Source organism: Etheostoma spectabile, unplaced genomic scaffold, assembly GCF_008692095.1.
Source record: "Etheostoma spectabile isolate EspeVRDwgs_2016 unplaced genomic scaffold, UIUC_Espe_1.0 scaffold00018811, whole genome shotgun sequence".
Taxonomy (NCBI): domain Eukaryota; kingdom Metazoa; phylum Chordata; class Actinopteri; order Perciformes; family Percidae; genus Etheostoma; species Etheostoma spectabile.
In genome coordinates this window covers 1-15,591 of record NW_022604486.1, presented here as the reverse complement: position 1 = coordinate 15,591, position 15,591 = coordinate 1, and the positions used below count along the sequence as shown (strand labels likewise).

General features: G+C 40.3%; 1 protein-coding gene and 1 non-coding gene across 2 annotated transcripts; both read right to left on the bottom strand.

The window, feature by feature from the left end:
- Nucleotides 1–435: 435 nt before the first annotated feature.
- LOC116682568 (trichohyalin-like) lies at nucleotides 436–2,366 on the bottom strand. The gene has a single exon (XM_032509733.1). The coding sequence runs from the start codon at nucleotides 2,176–2,178 to the stop codon at nucleotides 664–666; it is 1,515 nt and encodes a 504-aa protein (XP_032365624.1). The 5' UTR covers nucleotides 2,179–2,366; the 3' UTR covers nucleotides 436–663.
- Nucleotides 2,367–8,162: 5,796 nt separating this feature from the next.
- Nucleotides 8,163–8,244, bottom strand: trnal-aag (transfer RNA leucine (anticodon AAG)). Its single transcript has one exon. It is a non-coding gene; the product is annotated as a tRNA-Leu (tRNA).
- Nucleotides 8,245–15,591: the final 7,347 nt, after the last annotated feature.

Below are 15,591 nucleotides of genomic sequence, written 5' to 3'. Positions count from 1 at the left end.
TCCCAAGACATATGAGAAGTGTTTTAGAATGGAAAATGGCTTAGGTTTTACTTATATGTCTGTGATATTAATACATATCTGGAAGATTCATGTTCCGTTTTATTTATTTATTTGTTTTTAAGGCCCTACAACAATTTTTAACATGCAAGTGACCTCACTGCAACCCACATATTCTAATAACCCAGTTTGTCCTAAAAAAATGATGTTCATATCTTGACTGTAGACAACAGGGTCGATGTTTTACAAGCTTTTTTATAAAATAAATCCAGACGGACAATAAACTGTAAAAATGGCCTCAGGTCTCAGAGGGTTAACCTTTGGCTCTGCGATGGAGGAAACTTTTTTTTTTGTGATTTCCAACTCTGCAAAACACAATTTTTATTTTATAAAAGACAAATAAACAGATGAGGAATTTCTTTTCAATTTTGTTTTTGTTTTATTTCAATCATGTATCTGTCAGGACCACCGGATCACCCGGAGTTACCCTACACTTCTACAGCTGAACCTGCAGGTCTTTGGAGCATGGCAGGAAACCGGATCACCCGGAGTACTGCCACGTCTCCTCAGAAGAGGAGGGATGGATGGATGGAGGGATGGATGGATATTGATAGATAGATAATGTCCAGTTCACACAAGACTTTATCCCAGACTTTAGAGTAAAGTCTAGCGGTTGAGGGTAATAGGCGGGGAATTCAATTCCTCCCTCCTCTCTTTCTTGTCTCTCTTCTCCTTCTCCTTTTCTTCTTTTTTCAATTGTTTCATTTCCTCCTTCCTTCTCTTCTCATTTTCCATTTTCACTTTCTTCTCTCTCTCTGCTTCCTCCTTCCTCTTCTTCTTGTCTCTCTTCTCCATCTCCTCCTTTTCTTTCCTCTGTCTTTTTAACTCCTCCTCCTCTGCCTTCTTTTCCTTTCTTCTCAGCTTGGCCTTCTCCTTGTCGGTTTTCTGGGCGAGCTCCTGGAGGCTGAGTTGAAGAACCCGGAGCTCGGTGTTTTGCTGTTGGAGGATCTTCATCTCTTCCTCTTTTTGAACCACCTTGCTGTCCCACTTGTCCTCCATCTCTCTTCTCTTCCTGTCCAGCTCCTCCTCTCTCTCGGAGATCTCTTCCTTTGCAGCCCTCTCGTGCCTCACCTGATCTTCCAGAGCCGACAGTTTTCTTTGCCACTTGGCCTCGCTCTGGATGATCTCGCTCTCTTTCTTTTCTAGCTTGGCCAGACACTCCAACGTCTCAGTTTCAAGGGTTAATATCTTGTTGATCAGGTCGTTCTTTTCCACAACGACCCGGCTTAACTCCTTGTCAAAGACCTCTTGTGCAATTTTGAGCTCGACGACTTCCTGCTGCATTATCACAATGGTGCTTTTTTCCCGTCGGTCTAACTCAATCAAGTCTTTATTTTTCATCATCAGATACTCATTTTTCATTGACAAATCCTTATTTTTCATTGTCAGATCCTCATTTCTTTTCGTCAGATCCTCAGTTTTCATCGTCAGATCCTTAATTTTCAATTTGAGGCCGTTGACCTCGTCCTGCCAGGCCTGTCTCCTGCTCTCGTCCTCCTCTTTAATGGATCCATTGAACCCGTTGACCTCTGAGCTACAGTGGCGTGTGACTGACTCCTTGAGGTTGTTGTCTTGGGTCAACCTTTCCTTGAGAAGGCGGATCTCTTCATCCTTGAGCTTCTGGTCCTTCTTCAGGTCTTTCCTCATGGATCTTTCTGACTGTAGAGCCTTGAGGATTTTCCCCTTCTCCTCCACCAGGCACTCGTCCTCCGTCTCTCTCTTCTTCTTCTGCAGCTCCGTCAGACTGAGGCTGAGCTCGGTGTTTTGCTGTTGGAGGATCTTTATCTCTTCCTTCATTTGAGCCTCCTTGCGGTCCCACTCGGCCTCCGTCTCTCTGCTCATCCTTTCCAGCTCCTCCTCTATCTCGGAGATCTCCTTCTTTGCAGCCCTCTCGCGCCTCACCTGATTTTCCAGAGCCGACACTTTTATTTTCCACTTGGCCTCGCTCTGGATGATCTCCTTCTTCAGGTTTTTCCTCATGGATCTTTCTGACTCTAGAGCCTTGAGGATTTTCCCCTTCTCCTCCACCAGCCCAGCATTCACTGAGACCAGCTCCTCCTTTTGGTTTCGGACCTCCAGAAGGGTCCTTCTCAGGCTCTCGAGCTGTGCGTTGGTCGCCATGATAGCCACAAAACTTATTTCTGAAGATATTTTAACAATATTTCTTGCAGTACTGGAGTATTTTGTAGTAGTACTTGTAGTATTGCAGTTTGGAGAAGTGTTTTGAGTTTTGAGCTCTGTTCCTACAAAGATGTGTCTCTTAATGGAGGACAGGGTTCAAGTGAAAGGTGGTGTGTCTCTCAGTAAGATACAGGCTCTGTGTTCAAAGCCAGAGAACGTCATCAAAGGATGTGTGATGTCACACGCTTGTGACATCACACCAAACCTACAGCAGTGTCATCAAAGAATGTGTGATGTCACACATTCTAACCCTTATATAAATCTTAATCTTTTCCAAAATAATATAAGTTATAATAATATAATAACAATTCCTTCAAAATAAAAGTCCAGTTAAATGAAGCATACCATTATTTGCATCGTGTGGAACCCTCTTTAAACATGATCAGTATTATGAACAGGACATGAAAATAAATTGTTTTCATAACAGTGTAATCTGCAATATTACAGTATAACTCTAATTACAAGCAAAATAAAAAATGAGCTGCTACTTCCTACTTGTACTCCGTACACCTCAGAGGGGGATGTTGTAATGTTTACTGAACTACATTTATCTGACAGTTTTTGCTTTATTGCTCCAGGCTTGTTTCTGCAACAGCTCATCAAGTATTGGAGACAATATAAACTATTGAGGAAATATTTTCCTTTGACATTGATTCAGTATTAAATGAGATCTCTGCAGTCTGCAGTAGAGAAACAAGCTACAATGTAAGTTAATAGGATAATTGTCCAGCTTGTATTTCCATTGATAAAAGTGCTTGTTTTGCTGCTGACAGACTCAGATTAATATTCTAAATGTCTAAAAACATTACATAATGAGGTCGACCTTTCTTAAGATTAAGATCCTTTAAAAAATAAAATTCTGCAAAATTGAGTTCGCTAAACCCACCAGACTCCATGTAAATAATCAGTGATTTTAGCATCGTAAAATACGGCTTTCTGAAACCTCTCTGAGCAGCGCTGGCTCTGCTGTCTGGAGCTCCGTTTGGTCAGTGTTTTCTTTCTTTCATTTCAATGTCGGGTCTGTCAGTCACACTGAAAACCGGGGACATTTCCGGGGACAGGTCCCCAAAACCAGACGTCCCGGAAACCAGATCACCAGGTCACCCAACGTTAGGGTGCGTTTGATTTCTAGGCTGTATCATAACCCAACATTCAGTTGATCCATATTGCTCTTTATTAGACAGCAGAAACAGACAACCACAGTGGGGGTCACTTACCGATGTGAGTCGAGGACAGATGCTCAGATTTATACGGTTTATGATTGATTGATTGCTAATGTTAGCTCAAAACACCATTCAACTGACAGCCTTTGTTGTGTTGATTGCTAGCTTGTAGCTAAGTTATCTTGTAGCTAAGCTAGCAGTCATTTCAAAGACGTTGTAGCTATCTATGACAGTTGGTTGCTAACGTTAGCTCAAAACACCATTCAACGTACAGCCTTTGTTGTGTTTGATGCTATCTTGTAGCTAAGCTAGCAGTCATTTCAAAGACATTGTAGCTATCTATGACAGTTTGGTTGCTAACGTTAGCTCAAAACACCATTCAACGTACAGCCTTTGTTGTGTTTGATGCTAGCTTGTAGCTAAGCTAGCAGTCATTTCAAAGACGTTGTAGCTATCTATGACAGTTTGGTTGCTAACGTTAGCTCAAAACAACATTCAACGGACAGCCTTTGTTGTGTTTGATGCTAACTTGTAGCCTGCAGTGAACAAACTTCATTAAGTAGGTCCATTTTTACTGTGTTGACATTACAGAAGTCTCTCGTTAGCATCTTGTTGACTACTTGTAGCTAAGTGACGCATGCGCGACTCAGATCTTCACTCTGCTCACATTGGGGGGGGGGGGTGACAGTGGGCTTGGACTTTGCAGCGATTGTTTATATACCTAAATTATACCTAATCTTTGAGTTAAAAAAGCAGAAATTAGGAAATATTAAGACTAAAATTAAAGGAATGGATGTTGATGATAATCACAGACTGGAATATGTCAACTTTTACTCAATACTATTTCAAAAACACTTCCATTTGTTTTCAGATGCTATAAAATTGAATAAGACGCTCCAAAATTAATGAAAGTAGAGATTTGTACTTGGCAAAGAGCGTTGGGTGGAATCAATCATGTTATTTTGGGGAATTAAAAAGAACATTGAGACAATAGAGGACAACATGAGGGTTAAATCATTTTGCGGGCGTTAGTATACACCCCCCTATGTTAAATTCCCATAGAGGCAGATATTTATTTTTAAAGGCCAGTTATTTCAAGGATCAGGATACTATGCATCCTGATAAAGTTCTCTTGTTCTTCTACCTTTCACCATACCTAGAGATCAACATGGGGAACTTTCCATAACTCTCATTGCAAATGAAACTAGCTGTGTGTAGTGATACTAACAAAGTGTGTACACAGAGTGTAAATTGTAATTTCCCCACTGGGGATAAATAAACAAATTAAACTTAAATCTCCCCGCTTGGACCACTTCCTGCCCCATCAACCTCCTCCCGTGCTAAGACGGTTTGTTCCCATGTGCTGTCTACCAGAAATGCGGCGTTAACGAGAGGCATCGTGCTGGGGAACTTCTTCATAATGTCAGTTTAATCATTCATATTTTAATCCTTTTTATATTCTTCCCTGAAGCCATATTTGAGCACACACACATACACGTAGACTCATTTAAATATTAAGGGGAAGATTAAAAATAGAAACTGGATCTGTGAATTCTCACAGAATCACAACTGAATTTGTATCTTGCTAATGAGTCAGAATCTTATTAACCTGGAGTCCCAGTCTCCGTCATAATAATCATATATGTTATGTTTTAGGCCTATTGGCAGACATCCATTTAAAATGTAGCCATTGCCATATAGACTGTGTCCTCCATGTCCACTGAAGTTCCTCAGCGTCTCTCCAGTAACATTTGTGTGCTCCAGGTAGCTTTCGCAAGGCTACTTTTACTTTTATACTTTAAGTAAATTTCCAAGCTTGTACTTTGTTACTTCTACTTGAGTAAAGAACTTTAATCAGTACTTCCACTTTTACCAGAGTATTTTTTCTAAATGTTGTCTATCAGGTGTGATTGTGATTGCATGTCAGAGAATAGCGCGGACACGCGCCTCACACCGCAAGCAAGCGCGCACGCCACACAGAGACAAAAGTGAGAGAAAAGAAAAAGAGACTAGCTGTCTAAAGGATAATCAGCTGAGATCGTGTGCATCTTTGAGAACTATAAGTCATATAAGTGATGTTGTCCGTTCATTTAAGCCTTTTCTTGTATTGGTCTGTAGTTCTGGTACATTTAAAAGTTAGCTTGTTGGTGTTCTTCACCTGTTACCTAAGTTACACATGTTACCTAGGTTACACTTGTTACACCTGTTACCCAGGTTACACCTGGCTGTTGATTTGATATAATGGCGATTGTTGAACGTGCTCATTAAGATAATGTAATTAATAGTGGTTTATTGTTATTATTTAATAGCATTTATGATTCCTGCATTGTGTATGGTAGCCTTTACAATGTTATTTATTTCTTTTATTACCACACACAGCCATAGCAGAGCTGCCCCCCCCCCAATGTTTATTCTGATGCTTGATTGTAATAAAGCATCAACAGAGAGAAGATGTCTCCGTCTGAGTTTTAACTGACAAACCTGGGACCAGGTTGGAAACCAGAATCAGTTCAGCTCACTAAATTTAAATGATTTCACTGGAGTTAGTTATTATTTCTGCAAGTCTTTTCTCCATGTCCACTGTAGTTCCTCAGCGTCTCTCTAGTAACATCTGTCTGGTCCAGGTAGCTTTGTCATTCATAAGGCTACTTTTACTTTTATACTTTAAGTAAATTGCTAAGCCTGTGCTTTGTTAAGTTAAATCAGTACTTCTATTTTTACCAGAATATTTTTTAACACAATTATCTATACTTCTACTTGAGTACTTTTGTCATCTCTGTTGATGTGTCATAAACACTTCATCTGCCTCTATCTCAATAACAATTCTTTTCTTTTTTTCAAACAGTAACTAAACCCCTAACCAACATTTTTTACCTGAAAACCAATGTATGTGAGTGTCGAGTAATGTTATTTTGGATTCAGGTCCAAATTGTGACATTTTAGTGCAATGCAAAGGTGCATAACAGATTGCTTTCTACTTATCTGGAGCGATGCAAAGCAGGGGGGGCCAACTAGTCAAGGAACAGCAAGAGACTTGGTATTTAAGACTACAAACTGACTATGTGACAGATGTGTAATCTGTCATGTCCTGCCTTCTGAAGCTCTAGCCAGACGCCATTCCTCGCCTAAAACATGAGTTATTCCAGTAAGAGAAAGGAAACTCACATCTACAAAGATAAATTTGATAGATGCGACTGCCTGATGGTCTAGTGGCTAGGATTGGGTGCTCTCACCGCCGCGGCCCGGGTTCGATTCCTGGTCAAGGAATGGTCAGGACTTGACAGATGCAGGTGCAATATTTGAAAGAGTGAGACCTGAACTTGATTAAATCTGTCAAATTCTTCTTCAATAGTTTAACGCTAAACCCCAACTCTTTTTAAAAGTAGCATTTCCTTTAAATCAGACCCCCGACAGCGGATGTATCCTTTTGTCATCACTGATGGGTCATAAACACTTCATCTGCCTCTATCTCAATAACACTTATTTTCCGTTTTTCAAACTGTAACTTGTAATGATAAACTACATTTAACCAATGATTTTCATATTAATTATTCATAATAAGATCTCCAATGCCTCTCAGAGTATATGACTTCTGTATCTTTCCTCAGTGTCTTCTCCTTGTAGGAGACAACGGAATTTGTTATGTCTTTGCATTTTCCCACCAAGGAGGGCTCGCTGATTCCACTCGGAAATCCAAACGACAAGGAAGCATTTTCAAACAGCAGGGGTAAGTTAAAGTTTCAATTCTGTTGGATAAATTATTTAAATTGGACATTGAGATGGTTTTTGAGACAAATGTTGACTGTGATTTAACTCAGGGATTCGGTGAAAGTTATATTTTGTTTTGTAAAACTTTGGGTTGAGTACAAAACAGGAGAAAAGAGAAGCTAGTTTTTTTGCAATTCTTCTGTTCACACTTGGCACTATTTAACATCTTTTGTCTGTAGTGCTCTATTCTGTCAGGATTTAATTCTGTCTCCCCCACCTCTTCTTTTTTTCTTGTTATGTCTCGGCAAGAAGTATTATGCTTTTGGGTCGTCTGTCCATCTCTACATCAGAATCAGAAAAACTTTATGGATCTGTGAAGGGAAACTCTTGAAAAGCGACCTAAGGATTTCAAATTTACGCTTCTACAGTCCTCCGCTCTACCAACTGAGCTATCGAAGGGCAACAATGTACATGAACACACTTCCCATTCTTGTTGATGTAATGACACAGGACCACCCTGGAGGGATTTTCTGACTCATCAGGGCCTGTAGCTCAGTGATAGAGTGCACTTCCAGTCTCAATGCCCAGATGTATTACAAGATTTGAAGTGAACTTTGTATTGACCAGCGATGGTGGTATAGTGGTGAGCATAGCTGCCTTCCAAGCAGTTGACCTGGAACGCGGAATCCCAGTCATCGCAGTAGCTTTCTTTGAGTGATGTTACTTGCTTTTTTTTTTTACAAGAAGTCAGCAGAAAGGTTACTTGCCCAACCTGGTTTTATAAAACATTAGATCTCTTTGGGCTGCACGATTATGGTCAAAGTGATACTCATGATTAGTTTGATCAATATGGAGAATATCACAATTATCTGTTAATTTTCTACTCCAAAGTGCTGGAAAGGAAGGTTTCACCAATCATTGAACCTCAGGTTAACAAGGAATAATCTCAGCAAGGTGATTGATGGATGATTCTAGTTACTTCACCAAGTTCTGCCCAAATGACACAGCTGTGACATCACACTGGTTGGCTTCCAGCTATGTAACATTTGCAAATGACAGTGGTGGGATTTGAACCCACGCCTCCAGAGAGACTGGAGCCTTAATCCAGCGCCTTAGACCACTCGGCCACACTACCTGCAAACATCAGCTCTCCACATTGTGACAAACACCGGCTTCATAAATAAAGGTATGCTTGGTAATGGTATTGGAAAAAAAAACCTTTGCAAGGAAATAGCCAATACTTATTAAAACTGCTAATACTTTATTAAAAAATGTTATCACACTTTGTCATTTTTCTCTGGCATTGTTGATATTAGAATATTGTAACCAGCATTAAGTGAGTAGGTTTAGGTCTGTGTGAATATGGGCTGAGCATTTACCTGGGCTGAATTTATGAACATCTTCTTTTGCATATTCACTGTAAAGAGCCATTACTCCTCCAACTGCCAACTATTGTTCCAGAGACGATAGGATATACAGTTTTAGATTGCAAGGTACCTGTCCAAGACCAAAGACTACATGGAAATATCTCAAGTGATCAAAACAGTTTGTCAAAATTTGCAGCACAGATATAAAACCACTCTTTAAAATATGTTCATGTATCATGTATCATCTGCATGTGATTTCTTACCAGCAAGTTTCTGGAGGTCCAAATGGCATCGTTGATGGCGGCAAAGTGCATAGCTGTAAATCTGCTCCCTAAAAACAATAACAGGTCCGGCACTCCTTTCCCTCTTTTGGCTTCTTCTTTGTGCTCATTCCCACTTGGACCTCCACAGGAAATAAAAGATGGCTCGTTACACGTCTAAAATCACTTAAAAAAAGAGCTGATGAGTAAATCAAAGCTAAAATCACTGCCTTTTTTAAAACACCAATGTGAATGGTCAACGTGTGAGCAATCAGGAAGCTCACATAAAAGATAGCTGTTGGAACCTTGGTCCTTCCTAAACCTTCCCTCAAACGTGAATCACAGATTTAACAGCCCCTGGGCAGGTTAAGGAGAGCAGAGTGACGCAGCGGAAGAGGGCTGGCCCATAACCCAGAGGTTGATGTATCAAAACCATCCTCTGTTAATTGTTATGAATTGCTTCAGCTTTAAATTGATGTTTAACAAAGCAGCTCCTGCTGCAAGTGTCTGAAGTTAAATTTCTGCACCTGCTGAAGGCTGTTACGAAATTACAGTGGTCATACATCCTTTAACACCCATAAAAGCTGAAGGGTACACCCTTACTGGCATGTGAAATTGTGCTGTCTGATAACCTGAGGTATGAAAGAGAGCATACTGCTAAGTTTGTGTCACAGGAGGTCTTAGTCTACCACTACGTTCTATAACCCTACCAGTCAGATTACCACAGGAGGTAATATCTTTAGCAGCTCTTTTAAAGACTCTACCATAATACCTGCTGGAGATGCCAGGTCATCATACATGTAAAGCATGAGCTCTACCACTGAGCTACATTCTTTTTTACTTTTTTCTGAGATAGACTTAGACTCATCTTTATTAATCCTTTTGGCATGACTCCTGCAAGGAAATTGAAATATTACTGAATAAAAGAAGAAACCTGGGTAAAACATGTAATGTTAATGTTGTATATGGCTTCAAAACCTGTAAATGCAACTGCGTGGCTGGAAATCAAACCTGGGCAAAATGATTGCACTGCTATGGTATAAATTATAGTCGAAAAGTAACACACCTGTTGCCTTTCTGCTGGACAATACAACGTTCACTGCAAATCTTGTAACACAGACTGAAAATAAATGCTGAGAGATGCATTGATGGAGACGGGTGGCTTCTAGTACCTACGAGATAACACAATATTGTTCGTAAAGGCACATCTGCAATTTGGTATAATGTGATGTGTCATTAGTTTGCTACCACTTTCGTTGTAAGCAGGATTTAATACTGTACCATACACAATGCATAGGAATCATATATGCTAGTAAATAATATCTTAATGAACAACAATTTAACAATCGCCATTATATCAAATCAACAGCCGGGTGTAACCTAGGTAACAGGTGTAACCTAGCTAAAGATTAATATGTACTGACTTATGCGTAAATGTAGAAGCTGGACGTGCATTGTATTGTTCTTACATGTCAATTTAATTCTGACTTTGAATTCAAATATTTGGCCTCCAAGAAATTTGGGAACTGATGATGTATCAGTCATTTTGCTGGTGGTTTCTTGGTCACAGCAACAAGCTTGATCATTGACGTACAGTTTCACGCCACATATCACAAACCTGTTGGGTGGGGCCTTATGTATTTGCTTATATTACCTCAAGTGACCTGCATAACAATGACCGTAAAGATAATATGTACATGGTTTGTAGAACTGTACCTTCTAATAGACATAAGGCCACTCGGGTTATCTTTGGGCTGCTCTATGGTCTTCTGGAGAAGGATAAATCCCAGAGTTGGCTCACTCCAGGTTATTTAAGCAACAATAGTCCCTGGGTGGACTTGAACCACCATCTTTTCAGTCAACAGCCGACTGCACTGACCTATTGCGCCACAGAGACTGCATCTATCTGGTGTTTTATGAGCGAGAACTTGATGTTTAAGCCACAAGCGTTTGCTTTATGGCTTTTTGAGGTTTAGCGGCACATGTATGCTTATCAGGTTATTACTCAGAAAATTGGGGAAGCTGACTCATGCAGAAGTGTAGAAGTGTAGAAGCTGGACGTGCATTGTATTGTTCTTACATGTCAACTGGATTCTGACTTTGAATTCAAATATTTGGCATCCAAGAAAATTCCGGAACTGATGATGTATTAGTAATTTTGCTGGTGGTTTCCTGGTCACAGCGACAAGCTTGATCATTGACAGACAGTTGCACGCCACGTATCACAAAACTGTTGGGGGGGCCTTATGTATTTGCTTGTATTACATCAAGTGACCTGCATACCAATGACCGTCAGTGATGGCAAAAGTACTCAATGCGCATACTTAAGTAGAAGTACAGATAATTGTGTTATCAAATACTCTGGTAAAAGTAGAAGTACTGATTTAACTTCTTTACTCAAGTAAAAGTAACAAAGTACAGGCTTAGCAATTAGAGGACTCGCCCCAATGGTGCTCCTTCACCATTCTAAATGTCTAAGGGACAGTTGGTAGGTTTCATGTATTGTACAACCTCGGGCTTAAATTCCTCAAACACAGCTGAGTATGTAGAAGAATTAGATAAAAAGACCTTAACATTAGCACCAGTAATTTTGTGTGACCACCATTAAAGGATGGCTTTCATTGTTGGCAGAATATGAACCTGCGAGGGGAGACCCCAAAGGATTTCTAGTCCATCGCCTTAACCACTCGGCCACGACAACCTGAAAAGCTATGCGATACCGCGATGCACTAATATGGATAACCTATTCAAGGCAAGGCAGCCTTATTTATTTTTTATTTATTTATTTTTATAGCCCATTTCAGCCACAGGGCAATTCCAAGTGCTTTACACTTAAAAAGGAGTTATGAAATTTAAAAAATAGATAAAACACAAGAATAAAAGTTACAGTGCAGTATAACAAATCAAACATTAAAGATATGAACAACCATTTAAAGAAAGGTCTTCAGCCTTGATTTAAAAGAACTGAGAGTAGCAGCGGATCTACAGGTTTCTGGGAGTTTATTCCAGATATGAGGAGCATAGAACCTGAAAGCTGCTTCACCCTGTTTAGTTCTGACTCTGGGGACAGAAAGTAGACCTGTCCTAGATGACCTGAGAGGTCTGGGGGGGTCATAGTGTAGTAGCAGATCAGAAATGTATTTTGGCCCTAAACCGTTTAGTGATTTATAAACTAGCAAAAGTACTTTGAAATCAATTATTTGAGACACAGGAAGCCAGTGTAAAGACTTCAGAACTGGAGGGACGTGATCCAGTCTCTTGGTCTTAGTCAGGACTGGAGTGATGTGATCCAGTCTCTTGGTCTTAGTGAGGACCCGAGCAGCAGCGTTCTGAATCAGCTGCAGCTGTCTGATTGATTTTTAGGGAGACCTGTAAAGACCCCGTTACAGTAGTCAAGTCTACTGAAGATGAGAGCATGGACCAGTTTTTCCAAATCCTGTTGACACATAAGTCCTTTAACCCTTGATATGTTCTTAAGGTGATGGTAGGCTGACTTTGTAATTGTCTTAATGTGGCTGTTAAAGTTCAGGTCAGAGTCCATGACTACACCAAGATTTCTGGCTTTGTCTGTTGTTTTTAACATTGTTGTTTGAAGCTGAGCGCAGACTTTTAATCGTTCCTCTTTTGCTCCAAAAACAACCACCTCAGTTTTTCCTTCATTTAATTTCAGAAAGTTCTGGCACATCCAGCCGTTAATTTGTTCAATACACTTAGTCAGTTTAAAGATAAACACAGCCCCACTTGCCCATCAAGTGTAGAATAACATCAGCTGTGAACTGTAGTTGTGTTTCACATAAAACTGTCAGTTCAAAAAGATCTAGGGCCCTTTAGTTGTTGTAATCATTTCAATTTAGTGTCATTCATATGTGATCCCTGGTTAACATACAGTATATTGTCTTTATGACATAATTATTTAAAGCACTATGAAGTCCTGTTGCAAGAAGCAAAATAATAAAAAAAATAATAGCTTATTTAAAAAGACAGGATTATCTACTATCAGATCATTGAAGTGACATTTCCAGAGAAAACATGTAATCATAGGACAGAGAAAGTTCAAGTTTAACAAATTATGTAAAGAGTAATGGATTGCAATTTTTAATCAGTTTTATTAGAAAATCATCAGAATTGTCATTTATTTAATGTTACATAGCCTAGAGATGTGGTGAAAGTGGCATATGATGATAAACGGACCTATTCACAATGTAATATTGTCTCTTTTTAATGTTTTTTTGTTCAGCTACATTATCTGCAAACTTAAACTGCCCCAGTTATTACTCTCTGCTGACTCGCCAGAAGATGGAGCTGTTGACTTGTATTTTTCAGGATAGAAATGAAGTAAAGCAGTTGAGATGAGAAGATGAATAGTGGTGTAGTCAAGTCAACTTTTTTCAAGTAGTTTGCTACTTTTACTTTTATACTTTATGTAAATTTCCAAGCCTGTACTTTGTTACTTTACTTGAGTAAAGAAGTTAAATCAGTACTTCTACTTTACCAGATACTTAGTTTAAGTATATGTACTTCTACTTGAGTACGGGAAGTAAGTACTGAGCGATTCATGGCGTGGTATGAAATATGAAATGTTAGAAATATGTTAGACGGAGACAATACTGGCACTCGCTCCTCGGTTAGTTTTTCAGTAGTAGAGCATAATTCTTTACTTCACTAGGCTACTGCAAAACAGAAATACTCAAAATGCCCTGTGAGTGTACATGCATACATGCATTATGTTGTTATTATTGAAAGTTAATTTACAACAAACATTATAATAGCAGTTTCTTAGAAGAATTTTACAGTGATGGATTTCACAGTTGACAGGATCCATAATAAGACAGCACTCTGGTTCCACTGGGATTGAACCCAGGACCTTCTGCGTGTACAGCAGACGTGATAACTACCGTAAATTCTGGACTACAACGCGCACCTGATTAAAAGCCGCACGCTCTAATTTTAGAAAGAAAATCAATTTTGTACTGTACAGGCCGCACTGGCTTTTAAGCCGCAGGTGGCCACGTTGTAATACGAGATATTCACACAGAAAGATATTACACGTGAGGATTTTTTAACTTTAATTTAATCTGTATGGTAACAAATACATATTGTGAATGCTTTTTTTCCGAACAGTGCCTAATTTTAATTATGCGTAGGCCTACTGTACGTACGGTAACACACAAATAACGTTGTTATGTTTTTTTTACTGAACAGTGCACGAACAACATTCCAATATCTCCTACGACTGCTAAAAAATATTTACCGGTGTACACACTGCAGCCTACCAGGAAAAGTCATTAATCGCCGTCTTGATCTTCCTCCTGTGCACTAAAACCATCAAAGTCCTCTTCTTCAGTGTCCGAAGTGAACAGCCTCAGGATCTCGTCACTCACTTCAGTCTCTTCGTCGTCGCTCTCACTTGAGCGCACGCGGTCCTCTTCATCACGCAGCAGTCCAGCTTTCGAAACCCGTTGGTGATGGTGGATGTTTTGACACGGCTCCACGCATTTAGGATCCACTGGCAGACTTGAGTTAAAGATGCTCTTCGCATGCGGCTGTTTTGGTAAAGGATTTCTCTCCGCTCGTTCCATCCTCCCACTCAACGCGCAGTGCCACTTTAAATGCCCAGTTCACGCTGATGTCCAGTGGCTGCAAATACTTAGTGGTACCCCCAGGAATACAGCTGGAATTGAGTTTGTACTCTTGATGGCAGCTTTCACTGAATCTGTGATATGGGCCCTCATGCTGTCATAACGAGCATTGCTTTTTTTCTGCGAAAGAATCCCCTGGTCGCTTTGCGTAGCACTCTCTCAGCCAATCCTTCATTAGGCTCTCATCATCCAACCTTTCTTATTAACTTTCACCACGATTTCTTGGGAATTTTTCCTTTGGCATTGTCAGCCGCTTAAAAATCACCATCGGTGGAAGTTTAGTCCGGATGCTGTACAGCTCAGAACACAAGTAAAATGCGTTCTCTCATGTCCACTGGTTTTCAGTGTGATGGACGAGTCACCTCTTTTATTAACAGTCCGAGTGGAGGCAGGTCGAACGTCAAAGGTACTTCATCCATATTATGATCTCATCTGGCCCGATGGAATTCTCCGCTATCTTGGTTTGAGTGAATGTGCGGAAGTTAGCAAGTTTTCCTCGTAGTCGGGAGGGAGCTGCTGACACAAAGTTGTGCGTGCCTGACGGACAGGCCTTTTCTTCTCATAAATCTAAAACACCACGATGGCCCACCACTAAAATCTTCGAGTTTCATTTCGGTGGCGATGGCTTTAGCCTTCAGTCTGATCTGCACGGTGGAAACACCGCGGCCGCCCGCTCTCTGCGTGCTAACCCAGTCTTCAAGAACGTTTTCAAGTTCGGGCCATCTGCTATGATTACCTCTGAAAGCTTTTGTCGTCTTTTTGCACTGACTCAGTTCTTCACGCTGGCGTCTCCACGCCTCACCATCGATTCATTTATGCCAAGATTACGTGCAGCAGCGCTCGATTACCCTCTTCAACGGCCAGATTGATCGCCTTTAACTTAAAAGCTGCATCATATGCTTTTCTTCGAGCGTTTTCCATGTTGTTGAGGGTGAGTTCAAATGACTGATTTACAATAATGTAATGTGAAAGTGCGCTTGATTTATCACAAAATTTCATTGGACCTCTGTAAACTACTCCTCAATTTATTGGTCTACTGTTCGAGGCAAAAAGCTTTGGCGGGATGTGAAAAAAAAAAAACATGCATTAGCCGCGTGTAGTACAGGCCGCAGTGTCTAAAGTGTGGGAAAAAAAGTAGCGGCTTATAGTCCGGAATTACGGTAACTCTCAGCCGGCGGAGACATTTAAATTCAGACACTTGCAGCAACAGATGCTT

Bases quoted from the DNA above. Each gene is read 5' to 3' on its own strand.
- LOC116682568 (XM_032509733.1), bottom strand. From the start codon at position 2,178: ATGGCGACCAACGCACAGCTCGAGAGCCTGAGAAGGACCCTTCTGGAG.